Consider the following 19,981-nt stretch of genomic DNA (forward strand, 5'->3'; position numbering starts at 1 on the left):
TTTAATGATCATTTGTTTGCCTGAGAATTTCTGGCTAATGATGTTAAAAAAAAAACAATTTTAAAAAGCAATTTTGCTTTGTTTCTAAATGAGCATCCGTTACATTTTTTGCTTCATTCTAATCAGACCAACTTGATTTTAAAGTGAAGGTCCTAGCAGGAGAGCATAGTTCTCTTATCAGAAGGGAATAAGTAATTTAATTGACTTTTTAATATATCAAGATAGATGTGATTAGGATAAAAGTTATGTTGCAGAAAACACTGGAATCTATGGATAAGTTTGTGTCTTAGGAAAGAAAGGTCGTGATAAGAGAAAGGCCACCTGGGCATACAAAAGCAAATTGACATTGCAAGATAAATTTTTAAACCCACAAAACAAAAATCTCAAACATGAGAAGATGGTCTGCACGTAACAAAAAAAAAAACAACTTTACTTCAAAAATAAACTCTAGAGTTTGGAAAATAAACCATTTGTTCTTCACAGCAAGAGAGAATTGGGAAGGAGGGAGAAGGAGGGAAGATCATACAAGCACTCATCATTCAGCTATAAGACAAGGGCAATAAGAAAATGCGTGGATGTGGAAAGATTAGCCTTTGGCTCCCAAAATTGAGATAATTTCATGCCTAGAAAATAGTTCTTTTGTTTTTTAAGCTGCTTCAGCATTGATTAAATATTTGTATTGGAGATATTTGAGATTCTTCAGTCTTTGCAGATGGTAAAATGCACAAATACACTTTAGTATTAGTATTTAAATACTAACATCATCCGATTTATATTTGAAGTAGGTGGTTGGTATTTGATAGGTTTGGTTGAAAATACTGACACATACTCAGGTATTTCATTTGACAGTGAAAGCACCATGTTTTCTTTATTCCTACTACCTCAACTTGGACTACCAAAGATGAAGAATCTCATTATGAAATGATGGGAGTATTTCCCATTAGATCAGAGACTGCTAACAGAGTTCACCCCAAATGAACTTGTAGGAAAAAAAGACCTCCCACATGGTTACCCAATCTATTTTATTTTTGTATACCAAACCAGAAGATGACAAGCCTCTTATGTGTAGGAAAAGTAGGTTTTCTCTAATTAGGCAAGACATTTTAAGTGAGCATATTCTAATAGGCATGAAGTCATCTGGATAACCCCAATAAATAAAAGGCTTCATTCAGCAGACATTTATTATACAAAACTAGTTTGGGTTTTTCTGGGGTTTTTTTTTTTTTTTTTTTGGTGCTTTCACTTGTCCTCTTTGGCCTTCCCTGTGTTCCAGAAACCTTGTTGACCGTTTTTTGCCTGGTCCTATATTGCCTGGTCCTATAACATATGCAATGGTTCTTTGGAGTCATGATGACATCAGTATTTCTGACCCTGGAATCACCTAGCTCTTTTCCAGGTGGGTGGGAACCAGACAGCAAAATGCTAAGGAGACATTAGAGATCCAAACATCATATTTGTAGATAAATTCGAGGGAGAACCAGAAAATATATTTGAAAGAGGGAATGATCAATAGATCTAAAGATCAATAGGTGGCAGTAAGAAATTGATCTAAAGATCCAGGTAGAAGTATTAACTTCACCAAGAAGTTTAGACCTCATCTTTTGGGACAGGATAAAGATATGGAAGAGTTTTAAGAGGTAGAAATGGAGTGTTGAAAGAGATCATATGATGCTGATGTCCATGAAGTAGGAGGCTAGATGATTTGCTATGAATGTGTGGAAGGGGTTAGGATTGGTGATTGAGGAGAGATTATTGAGAGAAAGATTAAATGGGTTGAATATAGTGCATGTTTTTGGCAGTGGTGTAGCTAAGGTTAGGCTGTATATGTTTAGTGCTTTAAATTAGGATTTCATGATTTTGTCTCTAACACTCAGTACTTAGTCTGAAAGAAGCAGATAAATCAAGATAGTGAGTATTAGGATTGAAAGGGCAACTAGAGATTCTAGGGTAGGGAGGCTACAAAGGGATGTTAGGCGCTAGTCTTAGTAGGAAAACTACAACAATAACAACACTTTGAGAATATACTTGAACTCAATTCAATTTAGCAAATATTTACAAAATGCCTCCTTCTGTTGGGACCACTGTTAGGCACTGGAGGAGATAACAAGCTTGAAATTAAGGCTCTGATGAAATTTGTCATGCAGAGTGGGGTCGGGTCAGGTATATTGTATGCACGTATGTACACACACACACACACACACAAATGTAAATAAAAGAAGATGGTAGATCAACTTATAGAAACATTATCAGAGAACAGCAACAACAAAAAATAGGATGATGCCTGATTGTATAAGTCCTCAAATGTGAGTTTAGAGAGAAATTTGAACTTTACAATTGAACCCATCTAGCAAAAAAAAAAAAAAAAAGTAAAAACTCTCTAGACATTGCTACATAGCTATACAGAAATATATACTGCTATATTTTTAAAAAGGAAAGAAAGTTTTTAAAAAAGAGGGGCAGCTATTGGACACAGTGGATAAAGCACCAGCCCTGGATTCAGAAGGGCCTGAGTTCAAATCCAGCCTCAGACACTTGACACTTACTAGCTGTGTGACCCTGGGCAAGTCACTTAACCCTCATTGCCCCACCAAAAAAAAAAAAAAAGACCAAAAACAAACAGAACCCTGCCTTGCCTTTATCTGTAACATAATTGCATATATGCATGAGAATGTTAAGGCTATCAAATTGTGCATGCATGTTTTGTGGATCCCTGCTGATATTTTTAGAAAATATGTCAAGTACACACACTAGCCCTGTGCTCCAAGCCTCAGATCTCTCTCCTGTACCTGGCAGTCACATTTCCTGCTGGCACATTCCAAAACATAAGCATTCCTCATTCCCTTTAGGACTTGGATGTGGGTTAACTTTCCAAGTTCTGTCTGAGCTCTGCCAGCTGAGTAATCCCCCTCCATTACTGCCATCATTCTATCTCTCCAGTCCTATCCTGTACTAGAATTTTCATTTTTTAGCATCTTCTTTCCCCCTCAAACCTTCCCAAAATTCTTCCATATGCCTTTTGCTGCACCTACACTCAGTTATTTGATGGACCCAAACCATACCTGTTATTTTCCTGTCACTGTGCTATAACTTATGCTGTTTCGGCAATACTATCATGGGTACTCATCCTTTAAAACAAAATGTAAAAGCTAACTTCCCCAGAAAGGCTTCACTGATCCACCTAATCGTGAGATCACAAAATTTGGAGTTGGAAAGGATCTAGGAAGTTCCAGAGCTTAACCTCATTTTACAAATATGAAAACTGAGACCAAGTGAGATATGACCCTGGACTATTTCCCTGCAACAGCTATTAACTTTCCTTCAAAAGCAACAAAAATATCTTTGTTCCTTCATTGCCCTCTATTTCCCTTGATGAAGTTTCCTGGCCACTTAACAGAATAAAAAAGCTCCCACTCATGTGGAACTCTGATGTGGCAGATTTCTGAAGATGACCTGAGTCACTATACTTTGCCCTGCTGACCATAAGCATTTCTCTCTGTAGGAAATTAAGGTCTGTGTCAAGAGGAGCTAACTGCTGCTATATCCTTATTACATATGTTTCCTCCTTTTGGTAACTATTCAATGACTTGCAAGTCAGTGCCTTGTTTTATCCCCAAAATGGATCTGAACTGGGTGGTGCCATTAGTGCCACTTCTAACATCCAAGGCTATATGATTAGCAAGGAGCAGAGACACTATTGGTTTAACCAAGTCTATCAGTTCCAAATCCAATAATCTTTCCATTGTATCACCCAAAGAATGGCCTTCCCCCAACCTCACACAATGCTTTTGTTTGTGTATTTTTTATAAAAAATGCACTTGTTTTTTGTTGTTGTTGTTGTTGTTGTTGTTTGGGGTTTTTTTTTTTTTGGTTTGGCAATTGGGGTTAAGTGACTTGCCCAGGGTCACACAGCAAGTAAGTGTCAAGTGTCTGAGGCTTGATTTGAACTCAGGTCCTCCTGAATCCAGGGCCAGTGCTTTATCCACTACGCCACCTAGCTGCCCCACTTGTTTTTTACTACACTGATTTATAGTAATATATCTATGTATCAAATTTTCCTCCTTGAAGGTAAGCTTCATGAGGGCACAGACTAAATCAAAGCTGACCTTTACATCTCTCCCAATATCTAGAATAAGATGTGTGAACTGTGTATTGAGTTGAAACAGTAAGTACTCACCTCTTCCCTGTTGGATAGAATCTAGAGCAAGAGCTGCCATCCCAAGCGCAGTAAGGATCTCTTGCCAGGCAGCAGTCAGCACAGGCTGTCCCGTAGATGTGACAGCGATGTAGAGACACTTGGGAAACCCCTTCATTGGAGCTTACATAGAGCTGTTGCTGTTAAAGGAAAGATGATGATTCACTTCATATGTGGAAATTAAAGGAAGACTTTAAACAGGAATATTCTGTGCTCTATGCCCATAAATCCTTGGATTCCTTTTCAAACTAAGAACCATCAGACATGTTACCAAAGGGTAGACAGTCAAAATAAACAGAATTTCCCTATTTTAATATGCCTATAACATTGCCACTTTCCTGTTAAAAATGCTCAAGGTCCCACATAGAACATTACTCTTTTCTAGCCATTAAGTTTCCTTGTTCTTTCCTTCAGGTTGGAACTAATACATTAAAGGTTCAATGTTGAATAATTTATTTGAGTTCTGTTCTTTAACATAGCAAAAGCTGACTTTCTCCCTCCCACTTTAAATTTAGTGATATGTCACCTGAATAAATGGGAGCGGGGGTAAGGATTGGGAATATTATTTTAGTTTAGAAATAGAAAATAAACAGTTGTGAGTATAAGGAAGAAAGAGAAATGATCATTAGTATATATTTTTGTAAGTAAATTATTCACAGAAAACATTTTCAAAATTTTAAAGAGGAGCAGCAAAAATTGACCTTACATGTATTACAGAGTGCTTCCATCGCTCCTTCCTCCCCACCCTAGGCATGTCTGCAGGTTTCCCTTGCCTCAGCATCCTCAATCAGAGCCTGTCAAGTCTACGCTTTAGGAAATCCTCATTGGTTGACTTTTCAGAAGCAACTTGCAAGAAATATGCATAGGACCAAATGGTGCAGAAATGCTAAGACCCTTTGCCTACAACAGTGCCTGACACATAGTAGGCACTTAATAGGTGCTTGTTGATTGATTAGTTGCTAGAGTGTGGTGATCATTCTGTAGTTTTTGATTTTTCCCAAGCTGTGCACAAAAGTTACAGAAGCAACATTCCTTCGATCTAGGGATACTTGTTAAGCATTACAATAAGATTTACTTAGAGGGAAAAAAAAATCCCCCAGTAAGCCAGGGTATTGGTTCCCCACCCCAGTTACTTTGAGACACTGTTCTTGTTTTTGTTTTTTTCCTTTTTGTACATATAGCATTTTCTAGCTATCTCTTTTCTCCTCCAATTTTAAGTAAAGCCTCCAAACAGTGAAAGAATTTCTAGGTTTAAGCAGTTGAAATCTCGAAGTGATTATACTTTACATCAATGACCTATGTTTTACCAATCCTGTTCATAGCCACTATTAGCTTTAATTTTAGAGAATTTGCAGAAGCTTGGAATTGCTTATGAACTCAGCTAGTCAGTGGCAGAGGCAGGACTGGAATTCATATCTTCCTGACTCCAGGTGCTGTCTCTTATTAAACTGACAAAGGTGATAAAATTATTATTGTTGGTCAGTCATGTCTGACCATATTGTCAATGGGGTTTTCTTGGCAAAGCTACTGCATTGGTTCACCATTTTCTTTTCCAATGGATTAAGGCAAATGGAGGTTAAGTGACTTGCCCAGAGTCACATAGCTAATAAATTTCTGAATTCAGATCTTCCTGATTCTAAGCCCAGCACTCTGTCTACTGAGCCACCCAGCTGTCTCCTAAATAAACAGAGGCTAAGCGATTTGCCCAAGGTTACAGAGCCAGTAAGTGTCTGAGTCCAGATTAATAAAATTACTATATATCAAGATATCAACTGCTCAGAGAAGAGCCTGCAAATAACTTATCCTGGTTAAACCATTTCAGGGACAGCAAAAGTATATCAGGGCTCTTAACTTTCTTATGAAGTGGCAGAATATATTAGTTTGGTTAAAATATTTTAATGAAAAATAAGTGAATTTTGGTTCACTTCCTTCCCTAAATTGTCATTTTTCCCCTTTCATTTGCTTTCTGCTTGCCTGGTCAGTCACTAGACTTGCAGCATAAGGTATCTTGTAAACTTTATAAACCCTAGTTAAGATCCACTGGGGTGTGGGTGACTTAAAAAACAATTACCATTACCAAATAGGTTTGGAAAATGAATTATAGCAAATTAGATAATTATTTATTTCCTAATGTCAGGGAATCTTGATAGTTTCACTTAAACAATCTACTTGCCTTCCTACTATGCACTTTGATGAAGTTGAACACTAGAAACAGTTTGTAATGTTTTAGAATATGAAATGGTAATTGATCATATAATTTTATAGTGCCTCAAGGGAGGTGTTGTTTTTAGTATCTCTGCATTCTATATAAACAACACTATTGTTTCCTTGCAAATGTTTACAGAACTAATGTGCACTCCAGGCATGTATCAATGTTATATTTTTCTCTGGACCTTTTTCATTCTACCAAGCTGGGCTGAAAAAGGAGTTTCCCATTGACTTCAAAAGGACAATCTGCCTTTGGATTAGTTCCCTGGGGCACAGAAGATGACTAATGGCTTCTTGTTACTGAGGAAAATGTTTCTCATGCACCACACAAACATTTTTACAGATGAGGCCTTTACTTCTGTATATGCCATTTGTTTTTCTTCATAAAAGTTAGTCAAGTGTAAAGAGTACAAGGCACACTGTGGAATTTTTCTTCATCTGTTTGGCCTGAAACCCTTAAAGAACCCTGCTAAAATTATGTCATCACAGTTGTGTCAAACAGACGAAGCCTTAATGCTACATTTTCAAGAATAATATAGCTCATGTCATTGGGGGGAGGAGGGAAAGAGTAATGCAAAATGTATACAAATGGCCTGTGATAAAGCAGCTTCTCTGTTAGTCACTGAGGTTTTTAAGCCTAATAATTCTCTCATCCCCAACAAAGTTCTTTAAGAGTGTGAGGGGAATATACTGCTCAGAGGTCAAGTAATAATCTGCTGGCTTCTCTTGCTTCCTAATATTTTCAGTTATACCAGTCCTTTTAGCTCCTAAACCTTAGTTATATTTGAGTAGGAAAGTAGAAGAGGAAATAGGGGTTGTTTTTTTGTTTGTTTGTGTTTGTTGTTTTTTGTTTTGTTTTGTTTTTCGGCCAATGAGGGTTAAGTGACCTGCCAAGGGTAACACAGCTAATAAGTGTCAAGTGTCTGAGGCTAGATTTGAACTCGGGTCCATCTGAATCCATGGCCTGTGCTTTATCCAGGAAACAGTTTTTAAAGGTATAATACAAGATGTTTTGTGACTAGGAACTCTATCCCTGAGTAGATCCTGGTGTGTCAAACTAGAAAAAACACTAAGTCCTGGTTGTGGAATTCCCTATGACTCTAAGACAAATACTATGCATTTCATAGGGGTGACAAGAAATAACTTGACATGGCACTTTGTAACCAAGGAAGCAGTAGATTAAAGTAAGCAATTATTAACGAAACCAGCATGATATATCAGGCATGTGAATATATTATGGTGGTGCTGTATGTCAGCATGTGGTAGGAAGGGAGAAGGGGCATCTTCCCCATGTGGAAAATAAAATTATGTTCTTTGTTGCACATAGCAAATGTGTCTATATTTTGAAATCCAAAGCTAGTAACTATGCTAATTTTATTGATAATTTGAGAAAGCTCGCTGACCAAAAAAAAAATGTAGAGATGTGTTATTGTTGTTCAGTCATTTTTCAGTCGTGTTTAACTCTTCATTACCCCATTTAGGGTTTTCCTGGCAAAGGTATTGGAGTGGTTTTGCCATTCCCTTCTCCAGCTCATTTTATAGATGAGAAAAGTAAGGCAAACAGGGTTAAGTGACTTGGCCAGGGTCTCACAATTACTGTCTGAGGCTGGATTTGAAATAGAAATATGAGTCTTCATGATTCCAGGCCCATCTACTGAGCCACATAGTTGCCCCAAGAGAAAGTATAGACCTATTTTTAAAGGCAATTTTATACTTGGGAGCTCCTAATATCAATGAAATCAAAAGTCCCTATTTTCTATGCCAAGGGAAAAAAGATTTTGACCTGAAACATTCATATTTAATCTAAGATAAAAGATCTGGTTTGAATCATGAAGATAAATAAGAACTTTCCCTTTTCCAAATGACATGAAATGTGGCTACATTTCTTAGACTTGCATCTAAATTCTTTACATAGCCAGTTTCCTAACAATTAGAACTTCCTCAAGGTAGTACTGCCTTGGGACATAGCAGATTTCCTATCACTGGGAATCTCCATTTAGAGGCTGCATAGAAACTTGTCAGTAATATCTTCCAGGGAATTACTGTTTAGGTCTGGCTTAGATTGGAGGTGTCTAAGAGTCTCTTGGAGGTTCTTTGCTTCTGTGAACTATTAATCATGTGGTCAGTTTTAAAGGTGCAATTTTGAAATTTAGTTTTGTATTTCTTAGTTCTATAGCACTTTAATAACTGAATTAATAATAATAATTAACTTATTTAAATATTTTTACCTTAAATTATTTATCATTAATTAATAATTAAACCATTGTGATATAAACAGAAAATAAACATGGGTTAGTATTTACCTTTTTAGATGAAATTTTCATTGTTGTAATAGGAGCCTTATTCTGAAAGAAGAACAAATGAATAGTTAAAAAGAGCACTAAAGCAATGGTCTCATTCCCAATGAATATTTTATGTATAATATACATATATTCACATGTGTGTGTATACACACATACACACACATATATGAAAAAGTAAAGAGGCATTTCCTGTGAGGAGGGGGAGAACAGCACTAAGAATAATTCCATGAATTCTACTATGTATAAATAAGCAATAGCATTTATCAAATCCTAACGTTTATGCAAGAAGTGGTATATGAACTATACAGGAAAATCCAGAACATGTGATCAGAAAGGTGCATGGGCTGGTCATGTAGAAAGGAAGAGAGATATCAGATGCAAGATCTAGTGCTGCCTTAGTGCCCATGAGACATAACATGCCTCAGAGAAAGAACATCAGTCTGCTCTACTACTGGTTTCTTCCCTCTATTACCTTCGTATATACACATAAGTGTATATCTATATGTGTATGTACAATTTTTTTCATGTTCTCTTCCTCATTACAGTGTGAGCTCCTTGTGGCAGATACCGTATTTTTGACCTTTTTAAACATCACATATGCTGGGAGTACTGGCAGCAGCCCAGCTAAACTCTCCCAACATTCTCCTACAACCAATTTTAGAATAATTTCTCAAATCAAATTTTGGAGCAGTAAAGAAAGGGCCAGAGGGAGACTTTTTTTTTTTTCCAGCCTAAGAAAACTTAGGAGGTGAGCAGGAAATGTGTGGGTGTGTCACACCAAGGTCCGGGCTGGCCCAGTTCACATCAAGAACAGCACTAACAGAGGGCATTGGAGGTAGCTGAAACAATGGCAGCATCAGCAGCTTCAGGGAGTCCAGAGAGTCAGACAACTGGTCAGATAAAGATTAGAGACACTTTGCTGGTACTGAATGCAGCTGGCTCTGATTGGTAACTAGTGGTGACCATAAGCTGTTCTGGGTCACAGGTCCAGGGAAGAGAGGAGTGTATCTGGTCCATTACAAGGACTCAGGGGCTCTTATCACAATTCCAAGGAAGAGAAGAGTGCTAACACTTGTTGCTGAAGGTGAACACTGGCCCTTCCTGGGTAAGGACCAGAGCACAGACCAGGTGAGCAGTGACCACACATCACCTTAGTAACACCTAAACTTGCAGACCCCCAGAACTAGCTTTGAAAATAGTAACACTAAAAAGACTGAAGCTTGAGACAGTACCTCCCTATCTCCAGGTAAGTAGAGCCTAACTTTAACACAAAGTTCAAAGTCAAGAAATAGGCTAGAAAAAATGAGCAAACAACAAAAAAGAACTTGACCATAAAAATATGAATAGGCAGTTTTCAGAAGAAACAGAGCTATCCATAGTCTATGAAAATGCTCTAAATCACTATTAATTAGAGAAATACAGATTCAAACCTCTCTGAAGTACCATCTCACACCTATTAAAATGACAATGGGTAGAGGAGATGAAGAAAAATAGGTACACAAATAAACTCTGACCCAGCAATGCCTCTACTAGATCTGTACCCCAAAGAAAAAGGAAAATTGCCTATATGCCTATATGTACATAAATATTCATAGCAATTCTTTTTCTTATGGCAAAGAATTGTATATTGAAAGGATGCTCATAGATTGGGGAAAAGGTGAACAAGTTGTTCCATATGAATGTGATAAAGTACTGTTGTGCTGAAAGAAATGATGGAGGAGCAGTTCAGAAAAAAAAAAAAAACCAGGGCAAGAATTATGTGAAGTGAGAACTGGGAGATCATCATGCATAGTGATGTAATTATGATCAACTGTGAAATACTTAGCTACTTTGATCAATACAATGATCTAAAACAATTCCAAAGCACTCATGATGAAAAAAAAAATTATATCCACCTAAAGAGAGAACTGATGAACTCTGAGTACAAAATGATGTAAGGTTTTGTCTCTTTACCTTACTTGAACTTCCATTTCTTCACATGAAAAAATGGTAGAATTATATCAGCCCTGAATACTTACCAAGGTATAAGGCTCAAAGGAAATATTATATTATTTTCTTTCCTGAACAACCCCATTGCTAAAGATTTAGCTTGACTATTTCCCACACACATTATTGAAACCTCCTCCTTACTGGACTTCATTCCTCTAGAAAATATAGCTCTTGGTGCTTCCCCAAAGCCTACTACATAAAACTATACAAATGTCTAGCACTTTACTCCTCTCACCAGATACCTGGCTACATGGAACTTCTCTTCCTATCCTTCCTCTCTGAACATTCCATTTCTAAAACTATAATAAAATCAATGTTATCATCGCAATTAAAAACATTGTGGCATCTACTCACCCATATTTCCATTCACTGTCTTTGTAACCCGCTAAACTAAAATAGTTCTCCCTAGTCAACAATTCTCTAGTTCTGTTGTCTCTAAGAGAAGAGGAAGGATTTAGTGGTAGCAATAACATCCTTCCCTACCTCATAACACTAAGTTAGTTTTTTTTTTCTTTAAAAGGTATTAAACTATCCTCACAACTTAATTAACTTAGGAGACTAAGGCTGGGGACATTGACAGAGCTTCCTAGTGGAAAAAAAAAGTTGAAAAAAGCCAGGGCAGAAGAAGTCACCAACTCCTCCCTTAGACTTCTAAACTACAGACAGCAGAGACAACAAGGCCCAAGAAAGCTTACTATGAATTAATCAGTGCTCTCACCTTAACTATCTATTCTCTGCTATAGTTAATACTTTAAGTTCTTCAATTTACAAGTATCTCATTTTACTTCAGTATCAAACCTCAACTATGAGTCTAGCCTGTGTATGAACAGCCTTAAATCAAAGAATAGAAGAAAGAGAGATAGAATAAATGAATGGAATGAGAGTAAAAAACTAATCTTGGTGTGGTGGGGCCACTGAAGAACATGGAGGCTTGGTGTAAGTTTTCAAAAAGAATTCTTAAATGGCATTCCACTGTATTTTACCCTAAATCAAACACTAGGCATAACAAGCTATTGTTTGATCCATCAAGTTCTGTTTGAAGACCAGGTTGACCTAAAGCAAACATCTTAATTCTCTTTTTGTAAAGAACAAAGAACTACTGTAAAAAATTACTCACTTTAGTGAGGTCAGAACAGGAGTCAAGTGAATGAAACTGAATTATGTTCTCAGCTTGTAATCCTCTGTGAATGCCAGATTCATAATTGGTGAACTTGGTGGGCGTCACAACCCCAAAATCATACTGGTAACCTCCTGAAGAAAGGCCCAGTAGCTTATGCCCAACTCCCTAACAGGGCCGAGGAGTCATTCTGTCAAGTGATGCTGTAAGTACAGCCCTCTGGGTGCCTGCCTGTTATATACACCTAAACGTCATTTTTCCCGACAGATGATGTAATAGTCTCAAAAACCCACTCCAACACTTTTTCAGCAGCTCTTAGAGATGTGCAGAAAAGTGTTGCTTGAGACAGATGTCTAAGCTGTTGGGTGATAGTTCTGTCATTCTCATACTTGAGCCAACCTTACTTAAGAAAGCCAGGCTCAGTTCCAGCTCAGTCTGGAGAGAGATAAAAGAAGGGTTTGTAGTCCTTTGCCCCCATGGAGACAAAGGAGAAAACTTGGCCTTTATTTGAAACTTTACTTTTTTTTTTTTTCCAGTGGTTCACTGATGTGACACTCAACTAAGGAATATGTGAGGTCCTGCTTCCGCTTAAATACATTATTTCTTTATAAGGTTGTGACATAATGTCACATACACCCAATTACTTTTAGTTCACAGAATATGTGCTACAAACACTGGGCTGAAGATAGTCACTGTATTAGGTAAGTGAGCCTTCTGACTTGGGCATATCAATCAGTGGCAGACATAGCAACTGTATAATTCTTCATATAACACTGAAGACTTGCTCCTATTCACTGATGTCCTCTCTGTGCATTTCTATATTTTCTTTCTACTAAGAGTTTATTCTTTCATAATGATAACACAGCCATAAATCATATAACAGCTCATAAGTAGTCACCACATGATCAGAATAAGCATATCACTTATTTCTTTGAAAACCCATCTACAATGTATGTTTTGGTTTGTGTCAAACCCAGTTAATTAACAATGATGTCTGATTATCAAAAAGACACTTCAATATCAGGGAAAAAATGAAGTGCTAGAGCAAAACCTTCTTCAAGAAAAGTTCTGGACATAGATTCATACTACTTTCACCAGAAAAGTCACTTCAGAGTTGAATGTTAAATATCATTAATTTTATTTATACTCTATCTGGTTAAACTAGTATAATAATTGCTTTGTCTTACCAAAAGAAAAAGAAAAAAAAAGACTGAAAAGGGCAATGGAAATAGAAGTGTTTATTGATCACTGTTTTGAAGATTGAGTTCTAACTTCATAAAGTCATCATAAATGTTCCATGATGTAGCTGAACTGAAGAAAAAATTTAAAATATTATCTCCAGGAAATGTCTATTGTAGACTAACAGGCAGATTTTCAATATTTTTTTATATGGTTGGATTTTGTCACTTTCTCATTTCCCTCAAAATTTAAGTTCATAGGATGTTCTAAAATGCTGTCCTTGAGACTTTTTTTTTCTCATCAGTTCATCACTCCTTAGGGACACAATATGGACCACAGTAGAGACTACAGAATTTGGTGGCAGAAAACTGACATGAGAGGGCCGGCTTCACCACAGTAGAGCCTTAGATAAATCACTTAAACTCTGATTCCTAATTTCCTCATCTGCATAATTAAAATATTAATCCTGATCTCCCTTCTCAAAGGGCTCTCCTGAGTGTGGAATGAAGAAATGTGAGTATACTTTGCAGACTGAAATATAAGTGTAGGTTAGACAAAATCAATAACAATTATAGTTATTCATAATGTGGCACTTGTAGCAGCTCTTGAACTGTTTAATTGGTTTAAGCAGGAGAAAATTACCTTTTTTCAGTCATTTGTTGTTTCTATGAACCAGGGCATGGCTCTTTTTGGGGGGGAGGGGAGGGGCGGGGCAATGAGGATTAAGTGACTTGCCCAGGGTCACACAGCTAGTAAGTGTCAAGTGTCTGAGGTCCCATTTCAACTCAGGTCCTCCTGAATTCAGGGTGGGTGCTCTATCCACTGCACCACTTACCTGCCTCCAAGGTCATGGCTTTTTATCCTTATGACATTCCTTCCTGATAAGTAAAACAGCAAGACTGAAACTCCTCAATAGCACTGGCCACAACTTAATAATCGTTTTATCTCTCCTGACTGTGTACTCTGTCAAATGTTTTTGAGTAGAAATGGAAGAGAAGTCCTTTGCCCATAACTATTAGTGATGGGGACAGCAGTGGCTAGGTTGCAAAGTTGAATACAGCTATCAAGTCAAAGGTGGCAAACCAAACAATGTGATCTAGAGTGAATAAAAAGCATAGAAAGCCACCACCCATCTTCCCAAACAAGTTTCAGTGATACATAAATGACTCCCAGACTTAAGGGACTACAAAGTATAAGCATATGCAAACTACATTAACATAAGTCTGCCTGTAAGTAAGGAAGACAGGTTCAAAGATTACTTGTTCTTTCAAATCCCTTCACCTCTCTATGACTCAGTTTCCTTCACTGTAAAATGAGAAGGTTGGACTCAATGATCTTTACAATTCCTATGAGTGCTACTAAGGATCCTAGGATGCTATGATCCTAGTTTATAGCAAAAGAAGATCTAATTGATTTTTATGTGGGTAGACTGAGAAGATTACCTCCTAGGAACCTTCCAACTTTAAGACTCTACAATCTGTGATTTGTATAGGTTTTATAATTCCCTCATTTGTTTTTTAATAGGAGAGAATTTTTTTGTGGGGAAAAAAAGGAAAAGAATCTGATAAGAGGAAGTGTATGGAAGGTTGGAGGCTTCATGAATATAGCCATACAGATGAAATGATGAATCCATCAAAGTGAGTGTTAAAGGATTTCAATTTCAGCTTTTTTTGTACTTTAAGTAGTTAGAATGTGCACTACTAAGATTTAGCGTGTGCCTTCTTTAGTTTCAGTGACATTTGAATTGAGAGCAATAAAAACAAGTGAAAACAAAACTGTTTTTATGTTTTCTGGCTAAAAATCAGAGCAGTTATCTAACAATCAGAGATATGAAATGTTTGTATTTCAGTGGAATACATTGCCAATGATGAAAGTCTTTTGATAGCTAGGCCTAGTAGATCTTGGGGGAAAAAAGAGACTTTTTTTTAATTAAAAAAAAATGATCAAAAAAGGCATGGTAATGAGGAAAGAAAATGCAACCAGTAATGTTTAGATAATTTAAAATATGTAGAAGAGGGGGAAAGATTCCACAAGAAAACCCCAATCTACTTTTATTTTATCTAATACTTTCTTTTTTTCAAAATTGTTACAACACCCATTTATTTTACCTTTTATCAAGCAGCTTTTATCCTTTTAAATGGTTGTGAGGTCAAAGGATTCAATCCAATATGCAAGGGAAAAAAATGAGTCAAACCTTAAAGACTTCCAGTTCTTCCAAAATGAGTTCTCCACTTGCTGTGCTATTAGTAGGTAGAACAACAACTTTCTGTACTGTGCCACGATCTAAAACAGAAATAGAACAAATAAAGTGTTAGATTATTACTGTGTATTTTCCCCCAGAAAAGAAAAGCATGTGGACAAAGAGAGATTTTTATTGAACTGCTACTTAAGAAAGATTTATACATAGCAAATAAAATAACTTAGACCTTTTTCTGCTCACATGTAAAATCATTTCCATTTGCATCTGGGCTTTACTGTTTCAAAAATGCATTTGTTTGAATGGATAGTTCTCATCTAGAGGGTTTTTTTTTTAATAACATGAAAACCATTAAATTTTGAACAATTTTAGAAGTATGTACATATTGGGCAGTGAGCAATTATTTCCTTTTGCCTTTAAAAAAGTTAGTTTTACACAAGGGAGTCTAATTCTGACAGTAAGTAACATTAGCTGGAAATATAGCAACTTATAAGAGAAAAAGGAGACAATATAATGATATTAAGTGGTCATCTTGCATCTATGGTATTTGCACTGCTGTTCCCTGTCCCTCACCCACCCACAATTTTTTATTTTTTTTTTTGCAGCGCAATGAAGGTTGACTTGCCCAGAGTCACACAGCTAGTAACCCACCCACATTTTAAAGTAATATCATAGTAGTTTTTGTTTTGAACTTTTAGGATAATTTTTGTGATTACTTCAGGATTATAAAAGGTAAATTTTAATGAAAGTTGCATTGTATTAGAAATTTTGAGGTCTAGAAATTGGCTGGGATAACTCTATTCATAGTAACAGTCTAGCTATCTATATGTTTATGTGTATGTGACAAGAATGAAGGATAAACTGTAGAAAGTCTGTGCGCCCCACTGGTAGCCATTCCACATCAAAAGCTCTAGAGAAAGGCCTCCCCACCCCCCATGTGAGTGGTTCCATAATGAACGATTTTTCAAGGGATGAGAGTCAAATAGAAGAGTATGGGTGGGTTGCACCGGTAAAAAGAGTAACCACATCAGTGAGATTACAGATAATTGACACATCAAAGGATCAAATTACCTATAGGCATTTGGAAGTTAGAAGGGGAAATGGTAAGGAAAAGAGGTATTGTCACTATTTATCCCTCTAGGGAATGGCAACTGGAGATCCCCAAGGGAAAACCACTGAATTTCTCCGTTTCCGTTTCCACATTCCTTAAAAAAATAAGGAAATAAGGAAACTGGAGTTAATGACATTCAAGATTCCAGCCACTTCTAAATTATATGGTTCTAAGTGAGTAGAGAGTATATAGCATAGAAATGCAATATATACTGGTTATACAGGTTTGTGTCACTTACATATGGATCCATGCCCCCACCAATACACACACAACATACATAAACACACATTGCAGCAGAAAAGCAGAGTTTTTAGGCATGTGACACAATAAAAAATGCATTAACTTTCAGGTTAATTTTTTTAAACGTCACATGAGTGAAAATGTGAATAGAAAAGAGAATGGTTGAATAAAAGTCAAGGCATATTGACTCATCTATGATGATTTTAATTACAAAGATTCTGTGGTCATATCATGAACTGAATTTTAATCAGTCAATTTTGTTTGTAGTAATGTATTAGATACGTTTTATGTTCTAAACATCCCCAATTTATTGTAGCATGCTGTCCCGTTCCTATCATGGAACAAATTAGGAAAATTTTAGAATAAAAATCCACATAATGGAATTACATGGGAGAATATAACTTGGAACTACTTAGTAAAATGTCACAAATCTCGAATTAGTTTTTGGCTTCCACTCAGATTGTTTATAAAGGCTCTGACATAAGAGTCTTTTTAAGAGTTTTCATCCTACATATTTAATTGACTGACTCAAAATACTCCTTAAGAAGAAAATAAATTTAGTGTTTTAAATAATGAACCCCAAGAAACTACTAAGTGCAATAAAAATATGCCTCAAACTTGTTTACAGTAAAACCCACAAGATAGGCGCGCACACACACACATCCTTGAAATAGGCCCCAACTATTGGAAAGATTCAAAATGGGACAAATCTTTAAAAAGCCACATTCTATAATTTTAAATTCACACCTTCAGTCACACTAAAAAGTAAATAAGAACACAAAGCCTTAAAATTTGGGGTATATATAAAGCTGTTCTGACTTGGCTTGAATTTTCAAAGTATAGTGCATCCATCACTTCATAAAGAAAAAAAAAACTGACCTTAACTGCTTTGTCCATGGTCTCGTGGCTATTCGATATTCAAACCCAGAACTATATCTATTTTTCTGAACATGATCTGCCTAAACTTGCGTTAATTTGTTTTCTAATGGGGGACATTGCTGTGGGCAATTTATGAAGTGCAAAGAATGCCATTTTTATCTTTAATGAGACAATGTTCAAACCATGGGGCTGAATAATACGATGAATCCTTTCCTGTCCCATACCTCATCAGTCAGTCATGTATTAGGCTCACATAAGATTGCTGAGTGATAGACATATTTTTAAAGGAAAATAAGGCCCACTGAAAAAGTCTAAGATGAAAATCATCAAAGTTTAGAGAGCTACACCAAGTGTGTGTGGTGGAAAGGAGTGAGGTGAGGGTCAAGGGTGTTTAGAAAATAGGAAAAGAAAAAGGAAGGGCATTATCTTTATTTTTGTTCATGTAATCACACACACAAGAATAATGAAGACAATGCTGGGTTTATGGTTCACTGCTACAGTTTGTAATGGCAGACATGGCTCATTGAATAATCTATAAAGGTTTGGTAATTTCTAGCAATGGTAGAGAATATTTGTGACCAGGAAATCAAAGCCTTGATTACAAAAATTCCCAAAGATGTAACTATGTCCCCGACAAAAGGAAAGCACTCTTAAATGAGGAAGTTGATTGCTTATTATCATATTTCCCAAGTATTATCCTTTTTATGCCATCAGGGGACCAAGTGAAATCAACAGCTTCATTCAGAAGGCCCCAAACATTTGAATCTTATTAATTCCCCTAATATAGTTTTCCAGAAAAAAAGAGAAATTTTGGAGTATTTGTGTGACTCAACTCTTACAGACTCATAGAACTAAAAAAAAAAAGGCTTATAGTTGAAAGAGATTTCAGAGGTCCTTTCATCAGAACCACTCCAAGAATACATCAATAAGCATTTAGAAAAGCATTGTCTAGACACTGGGGATAAAAAAGACAAAAAAGAAAGAAAGAAACAACTGGAAAATAAGTGTTCAAAAGGAGCTTATATTCTATAAGAAGCATGAATCCCCTCTTTTGCAACCCTAAAAATGGCCCTTAATATGATGAATACCTTCAAGGAGACAGAATTTCTTCAAAAAAAGAATGCATTTTATTTTAGGACAATGTGAAGGGTTACAAACAATTTCTTTATGTTGAATCTAAATCCCAGGTCCTCCTGATTCCAGGGCTAGGGCTATATCTACTGCCCCAGTTAGTTTTGAATAATGCCACTTTTTTGGTACTTAATTAAAATACATCACTTTCATTTTAAAAAAAAGTTCACTACTCTAAGAAATCTTTTAAAATCCTAGTTAAAACAAGCAAATACATAGAGAGAGATTATGGATGAATACTACTTCTGAAATAAGAGGGCCAGAGATTTCATGACATTGCTGTAATAGTGAGAAGGTTATATATACAGTTTTATCTCAAGATCTGCTTGTGGCCTGGGTACTAAGGTACAGTTTGGATTGTCAAAATGGAGACAATCTTAACTTATTAAGTCTACTGCATTAATTCAGGTAACGAGCTATTAATATCTGCTGAACAAGGATGGTTTACATTGGATGGAACCAATCAGTACCACTCACCTATCTTCTGGTTAGACTCTTTAAGGGAGAGTGCCTATTTTTTTGTTTTTGGTTTTGGTTTGTTTGTTTTGTTTTGTTTGTGTTTCCCTCTCCAGGAGTACACTTCTGTGACCTAGTGGCAGTAGTTCTTTGGATGACGTCTTCCTCTCTCTTCCCAACACTCATTCCTCAGTGTAACCAAATAACACCATCCCTGATCAAGTTTATATTTTGGCAAAACCATTTGGATAAGCTGCCTAAAAAATGGTGTTCTCAATCCTACCAATGCAGCCTCTTAAAGGTAACTTGGCGGGTTCTCACAACTCCAATATGACCACAACTAACATTTTTTCTGTAACTGGCAACTATAGTGGGCTTCCATGGGTTTCTTTCAGTGTTGGGTCTTGTGATAGGATGCACAATCTTTTTTTTTTTTTTTTAAATCTCTACCTCTATCTGCAATCTTTATCCCAGGAAGGGCATCCTACTTTTGGATAGCTCTAATTCCTGGGTAGTTCTAGAACCCTTGTGGCAAGCTTATATATATATTTTTTTAGGTTCTACTCATTGCTCCTAGTTCTTCTCCCTACAACCAAAAAGGCCAAGTTTCCACATGGAAAACCTTCAGATATTTGAAAACATCTATCTTAATTTCCTTCTAGATTGCCTTTTAATTTCCCCAGTTCCTTCAAACAATATTTATTTGGTAGGGACTCAAGGCCCTTCACCAATCTGGCTGTCCTTCATCCATTGTGGCTCCTAGATTCATAGATCTAGAGCCCTAAGGGAATTCAGAGATTATCTATTTCAATACCTTCTATAAGTGAGGACACTACTTCCAAGGGAGTTTAAATTTATGGCACTCCAACCTGAAAATAATACTCCAGAGATGGAATGACTAGGCCAGAGCACAGAGGAGTTATTTATTACCTCCTTATCCTGGCAACCAATGTCTCTCAAAGCAGCCCAATGGCATGTG

At 36.5% G+C, this 19,981-nt stretch overlaps 1 protein-coding gene across 1 annotated transcript in view; it reads right to left on the minus strand.

Annotated features, from left to right (window-relative positions):
• SEMA3C (semaphorin 3C) overlaps positions 1-19,981 on the minus strand; it is a 195,516-nt gene that overhangs the window by 16,140 nt on the left and 159,395 nt on the right. Inside the window, exons 13-15 of the mRNA XM_043968818.1 lie at positions 15,183-15,271; positions 8,704-8,745; positions 4,175-4,332 (exon numbers count right to left, since the gene is read on the minus strand). Coding sequence (XP_043824753.1) covers positions 4,175-4,332; positions 8,704-8,745; positions 15,183-15,271 — 289 coding nt within the window. The remainder of the gene's footprint in view (positions 1-4,174; positions 4,333-8,703; positions 8,746-15,182; positions 15,272-19,981) is intronic.

The sequence above is a fragment of the Dromiciops gliroides genome, chromosome 5, assembly GCF_019393635.1.
Source record: "Dromiciops gliroides isolate mDroGli1 chromosome 5, mDroGli1.pri, whole genome shotgun sequence".
In the NCBI taxonomy this organism is placed as follows: domain Eukaryota; kingdom Metazoa; phylum Chordata; class Mammalia; order Microbiotheria; family Microbiotheriidae; genus Dromiciops; species Dromiciops gliroides.